General features: G+C 38.5%; 1 protein-coding gene across 1 annotated transcript in view; it reads right to left on the bottom strand.

The window, feature by feature from the left end:
- Reep5 (receptor accessory protein 5) overlaps positions 1–20,148 on the bottom strand; it is a 49,927-nt gene extending 29,779 nt beyond the window's left edge. Inside the window, exons 1-2 of the mRNA XM_027927848.2 lie at positions 19,927–20,148; positions 19,025–19,118 (exon numbers count right to left, since the gene is read on the bottom strand). Of these exons, the coding sequence (XP_027783649.1) occupies positions 19,025–19,118; positions 19,927–20,044 (212 nt within the window). The 5' untranslated portion in view covers positions 20,045–20,148. The remainder of the gene's footprint in view (positions 1–19,024; positions 19,119–19,926) is intronic.
- Between the last annotated feature and the right edge of the window lie 529 nt (positions 20,149–20,677).

The raw sequence follows: 20,677 nt of genomic DNA, 5'->3' as shown, positions 1-20,677 counted from the left end.
CTCACCACTGACCCAAAGCCTGACCACCTAGGCTCAGTGCTGCGGCTTCCTTTTTCTCTTTCCTAAGCCACCTACCAGGGCTTTGCTTCTCTATGAAATGGTTAGCAGGTCTAAAATTTCACGGAGCAGAATCAGGAATCATAGAATACTGAGTTGGAGATATCTCAGGAATGAACAAGTTCAAAGAAAGAGTGGTATCAAATTCTAATTCATCAAACTAAAAGATTATAGAGGCCATAAATTTATATATTTTATGGGCAACGTACTATTTAAATATTCTGAAGCCTTTAAAAAAGATAACGGGGAAAGATGATCAAGATATAGTGTTGAGTGTAAAAGTAGATTCTTATACACAATGGAGTTCTTTTTTTTTATAATTTTTTTAATATTTATTTTTTAGTTTTTGGTGGACACAACATCTTTACTTATTTATTTATTTTTTTATGTAGTGCTGAGGATTGAACCCAGTGCCTCATGCACGCCAGGCGAGCGCGCTACCACTTGAGCCACATCCCCAGGCCCCACAATGGAGTTCTATTCAGCCATAAAGAATGAAATTATGATAAATGGATAGAACTGGGGGACATCATGCTAAGTGAAATAAGCCAGACCCAAAAAGTCAGACTCAAATATTTTCTTTCATATGCAGAAGATAGAAAAAAAGGAATAAAAAAAGAGAATCTTGGGGCTGGGGTTGTGGCTTAGCAACAGAGTGCTCAACTAGTGTGTGCAAGGCCCTGGGTCTTATCCTCAGCAGCACATAAAATAAATAAATAAAATATTATGTCCAACTACAACTAAAAAATAAATATTAAAAAAAGGGGGAACTGGGGTTGTGGCTCAGCGGTAGAGCGTTCACCTAGCATGTTCAAGGCCCTGGGTTCGATCCTCAGCACCACATAAAAATAAAATAAAGATGTTGTGTCCACCGAAAACTAAAAAAAAAATATTAAAAAATTCTCTCTAAAAATAATAAATAAATAAAATGAAAGTATTGTGTCCATCTACAACTAAAAAAAACATTTTTTTAAGGGAGTCTTATGAAAATAGAAAGAAGATCAGACCAACAGAAACAGTGCACTGTACCAAGGGAAAGGAGGAGGGGAGGGAATGGGAAAAAAACTAAGAAATAAAGTTGACCAAATCATACTAGGTGTATGTATGCATTCCAATTTTATATATAACCATAATGCATCAATTAAAAAGTAAATAAATAAAGACCAAGACAGTAGAAGGGGATCAGGGGTAAAGGGGAGAAAGAGGAGAGGGAAGTGGATAGTACTAGGCATGGAAATGGAGAAAACTACATTATATGCATTTATGAATGCCAAAATGAACCCTACTATTATGTATAAGTATAATGCATTAAAATTTTTTAAAAGAAAGGTAGATTCTAGGGATTGTGGCTCAGCAATAGAACCCTTACCTAGCACGTGCGAGGCTCTGGGTTTGATCCTCAGCACCACATAAAAATAAATAAATAAAATAAAGATATTGTGTCCAACTACAACTAAAAAATAAATATTAAAAAAAAGTAGATTCTAATTTTGCGTGAAAGCAGATGTGTTTATGTTGAAAGATCAAAAGATCAAGAATGGGGGCTGGGGTTGTAACTCAGTGGTAGAGCGCTTGCCGAGCATGTGAGAGACACTGGGTTCGATTCTTAGCACCACATATAAATAAATAAAATAAAGTAAAACATATTTAAAAAAAAAAAAATCTATTTTTTTTTTAAAAAAAGATCAAGGAAAAAAAGATAGAATACTGAGTTGGAGATATCTCAGGGATATATCAGGTATTCAGAAAGATATACTTCAAAGTTAATCCTGGGTGGTAGGATGATGGAATTTTTCTTTTTCTTTCTTTTTTTTTTTTTTTTTAAGGTCTGAGCAATGAGTATGTACTATTTTTCAATAATGAAAGAGCAAGGGAGATTTATATTTAGGAAAAAAAAAAAGGCACTAAACTTTCTATAACTACTTCCTCCTATGAGACTAGATCTCTTTAGGGCTTTGTTAAACACTAAATGAACATCAAACAATTTCATTTAATTTCTCTCTTGAGGAAACAACTAGTGATTTTCTTACAAACAAACTTCTCTAACAACAGTCAGACAGAATCTCTTGTGTTTCAAAGTTTTAAAGGTCTTCAAAGCTGGGCACTGTGACAGATACCTGCAATCCCAGTGAGAGGCTGAGGCAAGAAGATCCAAGTTCAAGGCCAGCCTCAGTAACTTAGCAAGACCTGTCTCAAAAAAAATAAAAAGGGGCTGGAGATGTAACTTGGTGGTAAAGCAAGCACCACTAGGTTCAATAACCAGTACAAAAAAAAGAAGAAAAAAAAAGGTCTTCAAGGGCTGGAGATGTGGCTCAATGGTAGAACACTTGCCTAGCATATTTGAAGACCTAGGTTCATTCCAAGTACTGAGGGGGCATGAGTGGTGTGTGGGTGGGTGGAAGCCTTCAAGAGCCAGGTGCAGTGGCATGCACCTATAGACCTCAGATGTTCAGGAGCCTGAGACATGAGAATTGCAAGTTTGAGGCCAGACTGGGCATTTAGCCAAACCCTGCCACAAAATAAAAATTAAAAGGGGTTGGGGGGTTGGGGGGGGTAGCTCAGTGGTAGAGCGCCCCTGGGTTAAATTCCCAGAACCACACAAAAAAGAGTAAATAATTTAAAAATTTTTTTTTAATTTAAAAAAAGAAAAAGAAATAACTAACCTTGGGCAAGCTGTTCAATCTCTCTAAGCCTTAGCTTGCTCATCTGTCAAGTAGGATTATAAACCTCATTGTGCTGATAATGAAGATTAAAGTAGTTAATACATGTAAAGCACTTAGAAACACTGAATGGCATAAGTAAGCACTAGGTAACTATTCTATTAATAGGTAATAATTTAAATAAATAAATCTCTGTTCTTCATAAAAATTAGGCAATAATTATAGCATGGTAATAATTTATTATTATCACAGGAAGGTAAGAGATTAAAAACAAGAAGACTCTAGTCCATCTAGCTAAGCATAGCTGGTAGAAGGTTTATTATCAGTTGATAAGGCTAAAAGGGGATTAGAGCATTAGCCATGGATTTTAATTATACTCCAAATCTGAGATGTTTCAAATCCCAAATGATATAACAGTAAGAGCTGGAAAAAAAAATCCTGTTTGAAAAAAATTCAGATGCTGGTGAAAACATTTTTTCAGGCCCACCCTAAAAGATGTACTTGCAGGGGCTGAGGTTGTGGCTCAGTGGCAGAGCACTTGCCTTGCACATGTGAGGCACTGGGTTTGATCCTCAGCACCACATAAAGTAAATAAGTAAGTAAAACAAAGGTACTGTGTCCATGTTCAACTAAAAAATTTAAAAATTAAAAAAACAAAAAGATGTATTGGCAAAAAGTCTTTTCTTTGGTACTGAATTGTTACTGATATGCCCATGACTCATTGGCCAACCCTCTTCCAGCCACTGGGCCCCAGTAATTGGTACCAGCTGATTCTACTTTTGTTGACCATCTGCTTGTTCACATCTTGGCTGCTATTTTCTGACGGGGGCAAGAATCAAGGATAGCCCAAGGATAGCATTAAACATATGTGAAGAAAACACAAGTTGAGTCGAGATGTCCTGGGCTACCAATATTCACCTAAGGACTTTAGTAATATGCAAGTTCATCAACTGAGCAAACATCTGGTAGGGATGGTGATAGTAGGAGAGGCCATGCAAAGGGGGCAAGGGGCATAAGAAACCTTGTACCTTCTGCTCAATTTTGCTGTGAATCTAAAATTGCTTTAAACAATAATCTACTTTAAAAAATACTTACCAATTAGTCATCTTATAAGACCAGGTTTTTAATACTTTTTTAAAATTGTTTTTTTTTTAGTAGTTGATGGGCCTTTATTTTATTCATTTATTTATATGCAGTACTGAGAATCGAACCCAGTGTCTTACACATGTGAGGCAAGCGCTCTACCACTGAGCCACAACCCCAGCCCCAGATTTTTTATTCTTATATTACCATTATGCCCAGCTGTTTTGATAGAAACGGATTTATGTCTTTCCATTAACCTAGACACTACATATATACTAATAACTTCCAAATTTGTATCTGCAGCTCAAATCTCTCCTTAGCACACAAGTGCTCAGTTAAGTATTCACTGCTAAATGACAATCCCCATCCTCATTTGATTTTTGCAGTAACACTGCTGCTTCAGGAATCCTTTAATAAAGCAGTGAATCGCTATCATTGCCCAATGAAGGCTCACTTCATATGTGTAGCGGACACTGTTCACTACCAGCCATTTCTTCCTCCTCTTACTCACTCTCAGGGCTCTGATTTTGTGTGTGTGTACAAAGCGGAGATGCCTTGACTCAGGGAAGCTAGGCTCCTGCCACAGGCAATGAATTAGGTTAGTCTAAACCTGTTTTGGTAATCCTAATGTCTTTGCCTACTACCAACTGACTGTGTAGCTCTTTTTCTCTTCTCTCTGCTGTTAGGAATGTCAATGTGACAAAGTTCTCCAATGAAACAGAGATGGAAATAGTCAGGAAGACTTTGGTATATATTTTTCCTCTGTTGATAATATTAAAAAGGCTTACAAGTAAAATATTTTGTAAATGTTTTTCCTTTTTCTGTTGTTGTTGTTTTGTTCTTGATCTTGCAGCTTCCTGCTTGCCAAAGACTTGGAGGGGTGGGCATAGTAGTGCACACCTGTAATCCTAGCAGCTAGGAGGCTGAAGCAGGATTGTGAGTTCAAAGTCAACCTCAGCAACTTAGCGAGATTCTGTCTCAAAATAAAAAATAAAACCCAGATACCCTTCAATAGATGAATGTATAAAGAAACTGTAGTATATATACACAACTGAATATTACTCAGCATAAAAAGAGAATAAAATCATGGAATTTGTAGGTAAATGGATGGAATTGGAGAATATCATGCTAAGCCTTAGCCAATCCCCCAAAACCAAAGGCCAAATGTTTTCTTTGATAAGTGGATGCTGATCCATAATGGGGGGTGGGGTATAGAGAGAACAGAGGAATGTTGATTGGACCAAGGAGAGGAAAGGAAGGGAAGGGGAGGGGGCATGGAGGTAGAAAAGATGGTAGAATGAGACTAATGTCATTTTCCTAGTTACATGTATGACTGCACATGTGGTGCGACTGTACATCATGTACAACCAGATAAAAGAAAAGTTGTGCTCCATTTGTGTACAATGAATTGAAAAACTTTCTGCTGTCATATATAACTGGTTAAAACTAATAAAAAATACATTTAAAAAAAAGAAAAAATAAAAAGGGCTGGGTATGTGGTTCAGTGGTTAAGCACCCCTGGGTTCAATCTCTAGTACCAAAAAAAAAAAAAAAGAGCTACACCATCATGGACCATGTTGTGCACTGAGGCTATGGCCCAAGAAAAGCAAGAATTCCACTGCTGCTGGAAAAGAGCCTGGATCTCTGCTGCATCAGCCCTAAAACACCAACCTCCAGACTTCCTACACTAGACAATTCAAGGTTATTACTACTTAGGCCACTCTTAATGACTCCTGGTATAAATGGTGTGCTGTGTCACCAAAAGCTGCTGCTTCTTGCTACAGCTTGTTCTCAGAACAGCTCTTCTCTTCCTAAGGCTTCACCTACCAGTTAAGATATCCAGGTGTTTACAACTACTGCTCATGTGAAGAACCGGAAAGAGACAAGAATGCTTCATATTGCAAAGATTAGATAGAACAGATCCATCTGAGAAATGGTCCATTTCTACATACTCTTAATTCAGATCTATTTTGTTCTTGGTAAGCAAAAGAGATAAAAATGTTTTTCATATATGTATCATACAACCAATTTAAAATTTCTGTGCTCAGTTTTTGTCTTTTTTAGGACAGAGTCTCTGTTTCTGAAGTGTAACAGCAGCATTCAAAAGAAAAGCAGAGGCTGAAGATGTAGGGTAGAGCTCAATTGCCCAGCATGCACAAAGCCCTGGGTTCTATCTCCAGTTCCACAAAAAGGAAAAAAAAAAAGTTGTTTAAGTAATTTACAAAGTATGATAAATACTATGCTAAAAAATACACTACCCAACTTTTATATTGATTATGGTAAGTATTCTATTACTATAGCATTGAAAAATGAAAACTAGCAAATAGGAAAAGCAGTGGGAGAAAATAACTTTTTTTTTTTTTTTTTGTACTAAGACTTGAACTCCAGGGCACTTAATCACTGAACCAAACCACATCTCCAGCCCTTTTTTATATATTTTATTTAGAGACAGGGTCTTGCTAAGTTGCTTAGGACTCACTAAGCTGCGGAGGCTGGCTTTGAACTCACCATCCTCCTGCCTCAGTGTCCCAAGCCGCTGGGATTACAGGTATGTACCACTGTGCCTGGCAAACTTAACTGTCTTTAAGCTATTTCTGTCTAGTTTCAACTGAGATTTTCTTCTTCCAACAATGATAATTCAACTAAGCTGTATTTTGAGGACAGACATTATGTTTTCTTACTTAAATACAGCTATAAATTAAGCATTTCTGATGCTACATTAACTCCGACTCAAAAGGTTATTTCTGCTTAGTAAATATTTCAACACTTTCATTCAGGTCATTAAATTTGAAAATGTCAATTTCCTACATTAGAATGGAGTAGTTATGTGTATGTGTAAATATATACATATATACGTATATAATATGTATATGTTGTATACAATGAAAAGGTGACCGTAATACAGAAGATACATCAAAAAAATTCACTTCAGAAGTTTTGTAAATATTAATTCCTACATCCTTGATACACTTGAAAGGTAGTTCCTAACAGGTTCTTTCCCAGAGAGAACTAGGAACTCGGGGTAACTCACCACAGAACATCAGTGCTGGTACATACCCAGTATTTTCAACACCCTTGACACTGTACTTAACCCGTGGATCCAAGGACCTAAATGACACTCAAGGACCTAAAATCAAGTAAAAAAATAGTTCTACTCCTAACTCACTAGCACCTGTGTGCTTGAGGAGGGAGTCCTACAAAGAAGAGTTAACAGAGACATGGAAAACTAGAACCTTGATGGAAACAAAACTAAGTAAAAAATTTTAAAAAGAATTAAATATTTAAAAAATCATTAGTCTAAATTATACCCATTGCTTAGGAACATATACTCTGTTGTACCAAAACAAGAAAACCACTAGCTGAACCACATACTTGCAACTATGAAGAATAAAACTTTGTTGTTTTATTGTTCTTTGAATAATAATGCCTTAAACTACTGATTTAAATACAGAAAAGACCAATAGGACAAGGAACAACAACAACCAAAAAAAATAAAAAAGAATGAGGGGGAAATAAATGAAAAAAATACTGTTTGGGGAAATTTTTCCTTATGTTCTTAAGAGTTCAATGACATAAAGTTAGACAATCATGACTATGATTAACTTCATTTTTTTGTTCTTGATACATTAATAAAAGTAACCACACTTAATTAAACACTTACAGAACACCTGATTCTGTGCAGTTTAACATACTATCCTCCCTGCTTCAACATATGAGAAATGGAGTCTTATAAAAGCTAAGTTCAAGGGTTGCTACAACTAGTAATTATCAGCTCCATAAAAATATGCTCCCGAACACTCACACCCAAGACACTTTACATACTGGACGTGGTTCATCAACAGCTCAGTTCCTGTAATTCACATAAAACTAAGTAATATGTCTTCAAAGCACTGACTTTACTATTAAAACTAACTGTACCTATCAGTAAGTATTTTAATTTTAATTATAAATATAATTTATATTTATATAAAATATATTTAATATATATTGTATATATTATAATATATACTATGTATATATTATAAAATATAAATAAGTCAATTACATTGCCAGAGACTGACAGTGTATCCAAAAAAGCAGTTCAAACAAAAAAAGAAGAAAAAGAAAGGTATGTACGATTGGTAAAGAACAGAAAGAAATCTACTCCTGGTCCATCTGCTTTTTTAATTTTTAATATGATAAGTAATGTTTAAATAACAAATATTCCAGAGTTCAAGGTAGAGTCTTTGAAGTATATGGATCATAATGTTTATTATCCTTTCGTTACAGCAGATGTGTAACACAACCACTGTGACATCCACCATGTACAGGACTGTTTTTGCCTGAATTTACCAGATATAGGGATTCTTGATAATTAAAATTGGTTTTCCTATTATCAGTGCTTCACATAAGAAGAGGGAGAATCACACATTTTAAAACATAAAAACTAGTTTGCTTCTATGCCAATAAATTTCTTCCTCGTAGAAAAAAAGGTAGAAAACTCTGGGTAATCTGAAAGTTACGTGTATTTCTTCACCTTCTTCACCGTAGAGTATGTGTGCTTTCTTTCTTTTTTTTTTTTAAAGAGAGAGTGAGAGAGATAGAGGTAGAGAGAGAGAATTTTTTAATATTTATTTTTTAGTATTTGATGGACACAACATCTTTGTTTGTATGTGGTGCTGAGAATCGAACCCGGGCCGCACGCACGCCAGGCGAGCGCGCTACCACTTGAGCCACATCCCCAGCCCGAGTATGTGTGCTTTCAAAGCAAGGGAGAAGACCAAAAGAGCGAGAGAGATAAAGGAAAGAATATGGATCATAAAATACTTAAACAATGCTTATTTACTGTTTATACCATGGGCTCCCACAAAAACAAACCCATGAGACAGCTAGAGGTCAATATGATTTTTCAATATCTAGAAAATAATGGCCAGGCACAGTGACACACACCTGTAATTCCAGAGACTTGGGAAGCTGAGATAAGAAGGTCACAAGTTTGAAGCCAGCCTCCACAATTTAGCAAGACCCCATCTCAAAATTTTAAAAATTAAAAAAAAAAAAAAAAGACTGGGGTTATAGTTCAGTGGTTAAGCACTCCTGGGTTTAATTCTCAATATAGAAAAATAAAAAGACAAATAAAAAATATCTTCTAAGATGATTATGTAAACACAAGAAGCACATACCATCCTCCTTTTTTTAAAAATATATTTTTGTAGTTGTAGATGGATACAATATCTTTGTTTTTATTTATTTATCTTTATGTGGTGCTGAGGATTGAACGCAGGGCCTCACAAATGCTAAGCAAGCACTCTACCACTGAGCTACAACCCAGCCCCACTCCTTTACTTTTTAATATAGTATTTTCCCATAATATCCAATGACCAACAAAATAATAAGCATACTATACAGTAAGTTAAATTCACAAATTCTAAGACAACCTAGTTAGTAGAATTCTACTAGGACAACCCTGTGTCAATAAAGTTAATTGCTCTATAAATATATTATCTATGTTAAGTATGGTATTATAAAATTTAACTTAAGTATCTCACAACTTAAGTGGGAAATAATTTACTCTACCCTTTCCTAGGTAAGAGGGCCACATCAAGAGGCAGTCTAGAGTTACTTCTGACATGTAAGTGATCCCTTAACTTGATCACCCAGCCTAACTATCAGAAGCTGCAGGAGATATATATCTCGGCCATGTGACTAAGAGGGACTGATAATAAGCTCTACACCCAGGAATCAGAAGAATGAGCTAGTGACAGAATGAACTCAGGGCAGGTTTCTATTTTTTAACTGCTACAAAAATTAATTTCATTAGCAATTTTGAAATTGTTCTTAAATTTCTGTTACAGTAATTCTTTATTCCTCAAAATTAATTCATTGCTAATGTTGTCAATAGTCTTTAAATACCTTAAGATCACATTTGTACTTATACTTGTTTCAAATGCTGTATGATAAGATTAAGTTGAAAAGTGAAATCTCATGCAAAGTCAGCCCTGAGAAAGATAACTTCAGGACAGAGAGGAAATGAGAAGATGGAAGGAAGGACAAATGAACCAAATTTCCATAAGTTCATAGTGGGGCTGGGGCTCAGTGGTAGAACGCTTGCCTAGCATGTGTGAGGCACTGGGTTCAATTCTCAGCACCACACATAAATAAAATTTAAAAATAAACTTAAAAAAAAAAACTAAAAAAGGTTCATAGGGAACATTCTAGAACAGAGTATAAAAAATGGGATTCCTTCCATAGCTTCTTGAGAACCCAGATCATGAATAAATAATTTAAATCATTTTATTTGCTTCTCAACATTTTCTTTATGACACAGGCCAGGGAGAAAAAAAAGTCCCAAATTATTGACTACAATTAATCTTTTTTAAAAAAGGCCACAAATTATTTATTATAAGAACATCTTATTATTTTTAGTTTTCTCCACAACACCTTTATCTTAAAATAGTTCAGCAATAATTAGCAGTAATACCAAGTGAAAATACAGCCAGGAGGAAAATGACAAAAGTGAAATGTTTAGGATTTCAATATTGCTTAAGGGTACAATTTGCAGAATGCCAAAATATATTTTTGGTCAAAGTACACAGTCAGCCAGAAGGCCACGTTTGCTTCTGTTTCGTAATGTGCTTTGTCATCTCTAAGGCAAAACATGGACATGCTCTGCTCTGCTCTTAAGCACTTTAGCAAAGAACATACAGAGAGAAAAGTTAGTGTAAAAGGAACATAGCAACTTAAGTAGAAAACGTATCTGTTCCCAAGTTCTCATGCGTGAAAAAGAAGAAAACATAAGTTCATTACAGGTTCTCAGAAAACACACACAAAAAAACCAAATACACCCCTTACTAATGACTCCAAGAAAAAGCTACAAATGCACATCCTCCAGTACCAGGAAGAAGGCTTAGTTCTGCTTCAGAGGACTGGCTGCAAACAGAAAGTGTCTGATTCACAAGTGTCAGTCACACCACGGTGCTGCCATCTCAAACACTCCTCTGGGTAATGAACCTATTGAGGACTCTGTCATTGCAAACAATAAACAAGTAGATGGCCACTCTGTTTAACATATGTTCCCTAAAATGTATTCTCACTTTAACTGCTATGCATCACTAGCTAAAAAGGTGATGTAACTTTTATTTACGGTTACTATATTACAACTCTTTTTTAAAAACTTTTTGCATTACAACTCTTATAAATATTCTGACAGTGATTTTTTTAAAATTACCCCCTCAAATCCCCTTTCTGATCTGACCAAATAGCTCCCATTGACATATGTTACCTCTTGACACAGAACTAAAGGCAAGGCTGCATCCTTTTAAGAAATCCAACTCCATGTGCCATTTTCATTTCAGATAGACTTGAACTAGTAAATCAGAGCAAGTCTCTGCAAATAACTATACAGATTGCTGCCATCATAAATCAGAGCTACATCAGATCCAACAACAGAAGTAAATTATTAGTAACATTGCTAATGTTCACAAAACACTGCATATGTTTTTGTAGGCACATATGTGATTTGGAAGGGCAACACCTCATTTGAGAGGAAAATACGGTGCAGGAAGGTAATGTGTTGACACAGTCATTTGACAAAAGAAAAACTTAACACCAACAGTTCAATTTTCTCCTCTATGAAAGGTCATGGCATGTATCTGCAGGACAAAGAGCCACGTGGGAAATAGTATAACATAAAAATTTAAAATACTGACTTTGGAACCGGCATGCTGGTATACCCCTATCACCCCAGTGACTTGGGAAATTAGGCAGGAGGATACAGGTTTGAGGCCAGACTCAGCAATTTAGTGACACCTGGTCTCAAAATAAAATAAAGGAGTCTAGGGACACAGCTCATTTGTAGGGTGCCCTAGGTTCAATCACCAATACAAAAAAAAAAAAAAAAAAACTTGGGAGCCAGTCTTCTTGGGTTCAAATACAAGTTCCACCATCAACTAACTGTGAGATCTTGATCAAGTTACTTGTTTCCTTGCCTATAAAAGTGGGAATAATCATAGCACTTACAATAGGATTGATACGAACACTAAATGAGCTATAGTTGTAAAGTCCTTACACAGGATATATGTGTCTATTAAATAAAATGCTGCACACGTGTCCAGCAGCCATGTAAAGAGTTAAAAGCAATAAAATCCTTTATACTGGTGGCTGGGTTTAAAATGGGCTGGTGAGGAGCTGAGGTGTGGCTCAGCGGTAGAGCGCTCACCTAGCACATGCAGGCCCCTGGGTTCTATCTCAGCACCACATAAAAATAAACAAAATAAAGGTACAAAAAATAATAAAAATAAAATGGGCTGGTGAAAGGCACACACAAAATAACTCATCACTGAAGTGGGTATGAGATTTCAAATGTTTCCAAACATTAAATTAAATGTAGATTCTACAGTGTTGGACTCTAAACAAATTTGATTTTTCCAAGATTTTCAATAAAATATGCCGAAATATGCTTCTACATTCCTGTGTAGTTACTGTGGACTCCAAACCAAGTCTGGCCTATGAGTGACCTTGGGAAACACACTTCACCTTTCTGTCCCAGTTACTGTCATTCAAAACTAAAAGGGGGCTGGGGATGTAGCTCAGTGGTAGAGCACTTGCCTGGCATGTGCAAGTCCCTGGGTTAAATCTCCATCATAGCAAAAAAAAACAAAACAAAAGGAATCAAAATACACATCTGACCTCTAAGGCCCAGGAAGGCAGCAATCTGATTCATAAGAAAAATATGAGATAAAAAAATGAAGAGCGATAGATGATTTTGCAGAATTTTAAACAAGGTTGCTAGGTAATACAGAAAGCAAATCTCCCTTTCCTCTCATTGCAGGGCAAAAATAAAAATAGAAAATCAAATCATTAGTGGACACTGCCTCACAATTTTACTTGAATAAAGAAGCAGGGACAGAACTAATGTTCCCTGATTGATCCGGCACTCACACTCAAGGACTATCCTGGGGTGGGGGGTATTACAGTTTGGATCTGGAATGTCCCCCCAAAGGCTATATGTTGAAGTTTTGGTTCCCAGCTGTGGCACAACTGGGAGATTTACCCAAGCAGATTATTCAAAGTGGAAACTTCAGGAGATAGGGCCTAGGTGGAGGAAGCAGGTACCTGGGCATATGTCCTTGAAGGTTGTATCTTGTCCTGGACCCTTTTTCTTTTCTCTTTTCTCTCTCTCTGCTTCCTGGCCACCATCAAGTGAGTAGCTATGTTCTACCAAGGGACCACAGACTGAAACCTCTGAAACTCTTGAGCAAAATAAATCCTTTCACTTTTAAGTTAGTTTTCTCAGGCATTTTGTCACTGTGACAGAAAGATGACTAACATTGGGTTATCTCTTGTCTTAGGCAAAAGACTTTGTAAACATAGGTACAGCACAGCAACACATTCCCTAGAGATCTCAGAGAAAAGACACTTATTTGAGCAATGCCATTCAAAAGAGGGCTGCACCTCTTTTGAAAGGCCACAAAGTATGTGATTCCATTTATGTGAAATGTGGAAAACAGGCAGATCCATATAGGCAGGAAGTAAACTAGAGGTTTCCAGGACCTGGGATAAGAGAAATGGTAAAAATTGTTGATGGTTTCCTTTTAAGGTGATGAAAATGTTTTAAAATTAAATAGTGGTGATGTTTACACAACTCTGTAAACATAATGGCCTATGAACTGTATACTTTAAAAGGATAGTATGTAAATTATAGCTCAGTAATAGGGAAAGGGCAGGTCTATCTTTACAACAGAGGGAACCTATTGTTATCCAGTAGTGTGCCTTCTCTTATCAGTAAGTAAGTAGAAGTAATTTCTGTCAACAGTTCTTGATAATGACAAGGCTGGAATTAGATTTCCAATTGCCTATACAGGATGATCAAGAAGTCTGGAAACACAGCGGTTGGGGAGTAAAGGCCCTATACTCAAGGAGCTCAAAGAGAAATTATATACATGGAAAATAGGAATAACCAGTAGGAAGGACATGAACAATAAGGCCCTGGTTGGCCAACTGCAGTGGCACATGCCTGTAATCCCTGCAACTCAGGAGGCTGAGGCAGAAAAATTGCAAGTTTGAACCAGCCTCAGCAATTTATTGAGACCCTTGGCAACTTAGTGGGACCCTGTCTCAGAATAAAAAATAAAAAGGACTGAGGATGTAGCCCAGTGGTAAAGTGCTCCTGGGTTCAATCCCCAGTAAGCAAGTAAATAAATAAATAAGGCACTTGGTGTCCCCAGTGATCACTGAACTAGCCTTTAACTGTCTACCTGCTCCAATATTGAGTGAGGACTGCCCTGGAGCTGGGTACACCTGAGTCTCACCCATGAGGGTGAGTGATGAGAAGTTAGGAAGTCAAATCAGCTTTTCTGAATTTCATTTCTGCAGGCTCTGGGCCCAGTATCAACGATTGTACACAATCTGTGTACTGCTCCCTATGATGGTCCAAAGAAACAGCAAGAATAAAAGATGAAAGGTAAGGAAAGAAGGAAATACACTTCTGGCAAGAATTTAACAGGATAGGGCTGGGGGAGTAGCTCAGTGATACGCCCCCAACATGCCAACAAGCATGAAGCTCTGGGTTCAATCCCTTGCACTTAAAAAAAAATTAGTTTGACAGGATTACCCACTCCTTACAGAAATTATAGCAGTCACTTACATTTTACCTTACCTAAAATGTAAATCATGTCACATTACCTCCTGTTTAATACCTATCTGAGGCAATCAAGAAAAATGCAAACTCCGTACAACCATCTGGAATGAAATGTGCTACACCTGGTTCTCTGTCCCAGCCCTCCCTACTGGTACACCTATATCTCCATGACACCTCCCTCCCCACTCTTCCCAGTCATAGACCTGCTGCCTCAGGGCCTGGCCCATTTCACTTCCTCTGCCTGGCTCTCCCTTTAGCTGGCCCCTTTACAACTCAAACAGTACCTCACATAAATATCCAAAGAGAGTCTTCCTGTCATCCTCTACCACAATACTCCCTATTCATTTTCTTTGAGGGGCTTACCACATTGTCACTATTTATCCAAGCAGATTATTCAAGACAGAGGCTGGGAACCTGTAGCTCAGTAGTAGAGCACTTGCCTTGCATGTACAAAAATTTGAGTGCAATCCCCACCACCACCAAAAAAAAAAAAGAGAGAGAGAGAGAAAAAGCACACTCCCTGCCACATCTGAAGTGCTATTACTACAGTGCTAGCATTTGATATTTGTTAAATAAATAAACTGTATTTTTTAAAATAACTGGGTACAGTGGCACATGCCTGTAATCCCAGCAACTCAGGAGGCTCAGGCAGGAGGATCACAAGTTCAAGGACAAGCCTCAGCAATTTAGTGAGACCCTCAGCAACTTAGTAAGACCCTGTCTCAAAAAAATAAAAAGGACTAGGGATGTAGCTAGTGGTAAAGCACTCCCGGATTCAATTCCTAGCATCAAAAAATTAAAATGAAAAAAGAACAAAAATAACTGGCTGGGCAGCATAATGAGAATTATGAAAAGCACGGAGAATATAATTAGAGTAAAGATAACTGCTAAGGTCTGAATGTTGTTTTCTCTCTCAATTCATATGTTGGAATCCAACACCCAATGTGTTCATATGAAGAAATGGGCCTGTTAGGAGGTGATTAAGTCATGAGGGCTGAGCCCCCATGAGATTAGTGCCATTATAAAAGGAACTATTTGCCACTTCTGCCATGTGAGGATGCAGCAAGAAAATGTCATCTTTGAAACAGGAAACAAGCCCTCAACAGATACCAAATCAGCTGGGCATGGGTCTTGACTTCCCAGCCTACAGAATAGTGAGCAAATAATTTCGGTTGTTTAAAAATTACCCAGATTGGGGCTGGGGTGTAACTCAGAGGTAGAGCATTTGCCTAGTACATGTGAGGCACTGGATTTGATCCTCAGCACCACATAAAAATAAATAAATAAATAAAATAAAAGTATTGTAGCCATCTATAATTAAAAAAAAAATTTTTTTTTTTAAAGTCACCCAAACTAAGGTATTTTGTTAGAGTAGCCCAACTAGACTAAGAAAGTGATTACAGGTCATGTTTTAAGATCAATGATTTGAGTGCTACTAGAAACCACCATTTTCAAGGACTTTCTTTCTTCTGGACAATTATACAATCACACTGATTAAGCAACAAGCAACGAATAAAACTACTTATAATGATTCTAACGGCCTGAAAATTTACTAACTAGGAGTACTCTTACTGTGCATATACTCCCAGTTTTCCTTGAGTCTCCTACACAAAAGAATTCCAGGTAGGCTTCTGGATTATTCACAGGGTCAGTAAGCCATTCCTCTTCACATGCAAAAAGCACAGGTTATTACCACCACTGTATGCCAGGGGCTCTCAACATTGACTGAATATTAGAATGCTTTAAAAATTATAAAAGCTTGAGGAACTTTTAAAACCCCCAAAACTTAGGACATACCTCAGACCAATGATACAAGAATCTATAGGGGTTATGATTCAGGCATTCATGAATAACAATCAAAAAATACTCATTAAATATAATTTCCTGGGCTGGGGATGTGGCTCAAGTGGTAACGCACTCGCCTGGCATGCGCGGGGCGCTGGATTCGATCCTCAGCACCACATAAAAATAAAAAAATAAATAAAGATGTTGTGTCCACCAAAAACTAAAAAATAAATATTTTTTAAAAATTCTCTCTTAAATATATATATATATATATATATATATATATATATTTTTTTTTTTTTTTCCCTGAATTTGCTTAAATTACTAAGTTCCCTTTACTACGTTTCCCCCCCCCCTCCCCAATACGGAGTACTGAACCCAGGGACATTCTATCATTGAGCCACAACCCCAGCATTTTTTAAATTTTGAGACAGGGTCTCACTAAGTTGCTGAGGCTGGCTTAGAACTTGTGATCTTCCTGCCACAGCCTCCCAAGTCCTTGGGATTATGGGCCTGCGCCACTGAACTCAGATTTTTAATATTTCTCCAATTCCTATTAAGATGTAATAGAAACATAATTTTGTCTCAGAATACTCAAATTGAAAAGAAAATAAAGTACATATACTAGGTCAGTAGAATTCTAAAATATGTAAAATTTACTTTCCTGCATTACTCAGAAATGAGTAGCTCTACTATTTCACAAATTTCTAGCAAAAGACAAAAACATTTAGCTTCTTCTAAGTAAAAAGAGCCAACAATATGAATGGATTCTGTAGAAAATTAATGAAGAAATTACTAGAAATTATGAAGCAGAAATTGGCTGACTTAAAAACACTTTGAAATATGCCTGAAAATAGCCCCTACTAGAATTAATTCACTTCCACAGAAAAACATATTCAAGTTCTGTCCACATTTTCAGTCACATCAACTTCCACACATCCACAAATATACATGTCCCATATAGAAAGAGATTTTTTATTTTTCTACAGCTCACACAGATAAACTAATCACACCAAAAGAGAAACTAATGTTTCTCACATAATTAGGTACCAAATGGCACTGATATAGGGAAAAAAATTTATTATGTTATTTAGTATTTTTAAAAGTTCACATTCTTTGCTCGTTGAATATCAAACAAAAAGGCAGTTACTAAACTGCCACTCAAGATTTGTTCCACATGTGATCCATAACATCTAAAGCACACACCTGACAATGCTTCAAAATCTTTTTTAAAAGAACTGCAAGTAGAAGTCAGGCTTGATGGCTGAAGCCTATAATTCCAGCCACTCAGGAGGCTGAGGCAAGAGGATAAAATTCGAGGACAGCCTCAGCAATTTAGCAAGGTTCTAAGCAACTTAGTGAGACCCTGTCTCAAAATAAAAAGGGCTGGGGATGTAACTCAGTGGTAGAGTGCTACTGAGTTCAATCCCCAGTACTAAAAAATAAAACCAGAAGAACTACATGTAGCACAAACAAAAAGAAGGTGGTAAAGGAGTACACTACAGGATTATTTTGTCTGTTACACAGTCATAGCAACGTGCAAGCCATTTTGAATCAGTTGCCTACACACTTTCAATACACCATCTAACAGGAGATTAACTTTTAAGGAAAATTGTTATTATTGTATCTTTTACCTAATTGAAAGCAAAACCAGTTTTCCTTATCTGATTTCAGGAACTCTTAGTATATGTGGAAAACCTGGTTTGTGCATTAGTAGATAATGCTGGAGAGGATAAAAGCTCTTCTCAATTTAAAAATTAAGGATCTCTAGTTTTACCAGCAGGCAGTGTCCTGAAAGTAAGCTAGAGTTTCTACCATATGATTAATTGTCTATACCAGTCTAATACACTAACAACTACTTATGCAACTGCAGTTTATTAGTTCAAATCAGACCTATTTCTAAAATGTTTCCTCCCTTCTAGTCATATATTAAATTCTAGCCTGACCAACAATAGACACAATGTATAATAATGTGTTATCTGTCTCAGCTTCTCAGCTGAAAATTTTTTCTCTTTACTTTTATCCCTACAGATAGGGAAAAGTTCCAGAAATCAGCTGAATGAAGATAAAAGCCAAACAGCTTTCTTCCAGAATAAAACAAAATGCATTTGTGGAGAGGAATAATTCCTATTTGAATAAGTGGCGATAATAAAATGTAGAGCATTTTCAAAATAAACACATTATAAAATAAAAACCTCATTAGTTCCCAACCTTATAAGATTAATTTTTAATTTAGTTTAATTACAAAAATGAGTCATTTATACAATCAAGGAGTTACATTATGGATGCATTTTATAAGGTTTGTTAGATTAAGCATTTCCCAAGTTTACTGGTAATACTGGCCTTTTATAAAATCAAAAAGTTAAAATTCTCCCTCTTGTCTGAATTAATAATTCTCTATGAAGAAAGTCCTAATTGATGGGTTTTGCAGTCTATTTACATAGACATGTGGTGAAATGTCCATGAAAATGATTGTTGGGGAAAAGCAATCAGCTCCCTATACCTGTTTCGATCTCCCCATTAGAAAAAGTAGGATGTCTGAGATCTATCTAACACACCCATTTGTACATGCATATGAGAGTGTATACACCCTCCCAGTATAACCTGATGAAAAATACCTTTCCTATAGTTTCCTGATCAAGAACCAAGTTAAGGCTCCAAAATGTGTAACCTTAAGCAGTAGGTACTACCTCTGGCACTTTTTTACTGCTCTCTTGGAAAATGGGGATAGACAGAGATATATAGGTATTCTACTACAGCAGTCTTAAATGGAGAGAGGGAAGTGGACAGGAAGGGATGTTTGCAAGGGTGAGCCACTTACGAGACATAAGCTGGGTAGCCAAATCCTATCAGGTTGCAGAGGAGAGAGGCTCCATAACCGAACACCAGGTACAAGGCCACTAGCCCGATGACACCTTGAGGGAGACATAAGATAAGAGAAGTGGGTCGGATGGCAAGAGGCGCGTTCAAGCGGGGCAGCCCCTGTCCAAACCACGGGACTTGGCCTATTCTAGGCGTTTGGCTCCACACTCGATTAAACGAGAAAAACAAACCACACGAAGGTTGGGCCTGTGCCTCCGTGGGGCGCTGCCTCGGTTCTAGGGATCCCGGGCAACCCCCACCTCCGTGCCTTTCCTCCCTCCCTCGGGTTGTTCCCGCCTCTCCCAGTACCCACCCCGGGGGCCCGAGAGGGCCCGGGGAAGCACCCCGCCGGCCGTCCTGCTGGAGCCCCGCCGCGCTGCGCAGCAGCGAGAAGCTCGCTCTGCGGAGGGTCGAGAGACTGGGATTCCCTCACCTGCTCGCGGTCTCGCCCTCCCAAACCGGAGACTGCCTCTACCGCGGAGCTCTGGTTAAGGTCTGGACACTACCATTTACTTCCATAACGAGCCAGCTCGCAGGGCCCCGGCGCTCGGCGCGAAACCCGCGCAGGTCCACCGAGACACTCGCCCAGCCGCGGGGACAGACACGTCAGCGCTGGCCCTTTCCCGCTCCCCGGGAACAGACGCCACCCTTCCTGCCCCGCTACCTGGTCCGCAGGCAAAGGCCCACGACCCCGCAGCCCGGGCTGCCCAGTGCTTTCTAGACCAGCTCGGTTCCCAAGGATGCTGCTCGCCCCGTCTGCCTTGGAGGAGCACTCGCCCTGCGTCTTTTCCCAGCAGCTGGTGCAGGGCGAGTTCAGTGCCCGGCCAGAAGCAGCGACCCTCGGAGGGCCCAACCACCCACCGAGCGCTATGAAGCTCCGGTTCACGCCGGTCTTGGCCTCCAACTTGGCTAGGAGGTCGGTCATGCAATTCTTCTCATGCAAGAACCGGTCGAACCTCTCCCTCATGGCTGCAGACATGGCGGGGACTGTCGCGCAGCCGCCGGGGTTGCTCCGAGTGCCGGGTGGATGCAGAACGAAGCAGACTGGGGCGGGGGCGGCGGCGGGCGGGGAACCGCTGCGCGTAAACGCGTCTCCGGGCGCGTGCCCTGCTCGCCCCGCCCGGCCGGTACTGCCCCTCTCCCTCCTCCGCCCCGCTCTCGACCGCAAGCGCCACGCCCTGGACACGCCAGGCCAGCATCTTTCCCAGTGGAACCCAGCTGTTACAGCCTTAAACCAACTGGGCATAAAACGAGTGAGGGAAAGGAGGCGTATTTTGTGTCTTTTGTGGGTTCATTTCTGAAATCCGGTTAGTACAAAAAGACCTAAAGGAGGCAGAGGTCCTTGTTGAGCCTGCCTGTGATTTAGTGGGACTGGTTTGGTGTACCTACACCGCCCTGCTAAACCTGCTAAGGTATTTTTAATTTAGAAATGGAAATGTAAGACCATCCTGAAAGAACTCTGGATGTAGGCCTGTTCTCTCCCTATGCCAGGATTCGGCAGTTTTCTCACCTACAATTGATAGTCTGCTTGAAAAGACCTTTGGTGAAAGCTAACACATTCTCCTCTAAGGCATCCCTTTCCCAAGTACTACACTTCTGAAACCTCTTGGTG

The sequence above is a fragment of the Marmota flaviventris genome, chromosome 5 (assembly GCF_047511675.1).
Source record: "Marmota flaviventris isolate mMarFla1 chromosome 5, mMarFla1.hap1, whole genome shotgun sequence".
NCBI classification, from domain to species: Eukaryota; Metazoa; Chordata; class Mammalia; order Rodentia; family Sciuridae; genus Marmota; species Marmota flaviventris.
Note: the sequence above shows the minus strand (reverse complement) of the source record. Positions and strands in the feature narration are given on the sequence as shown.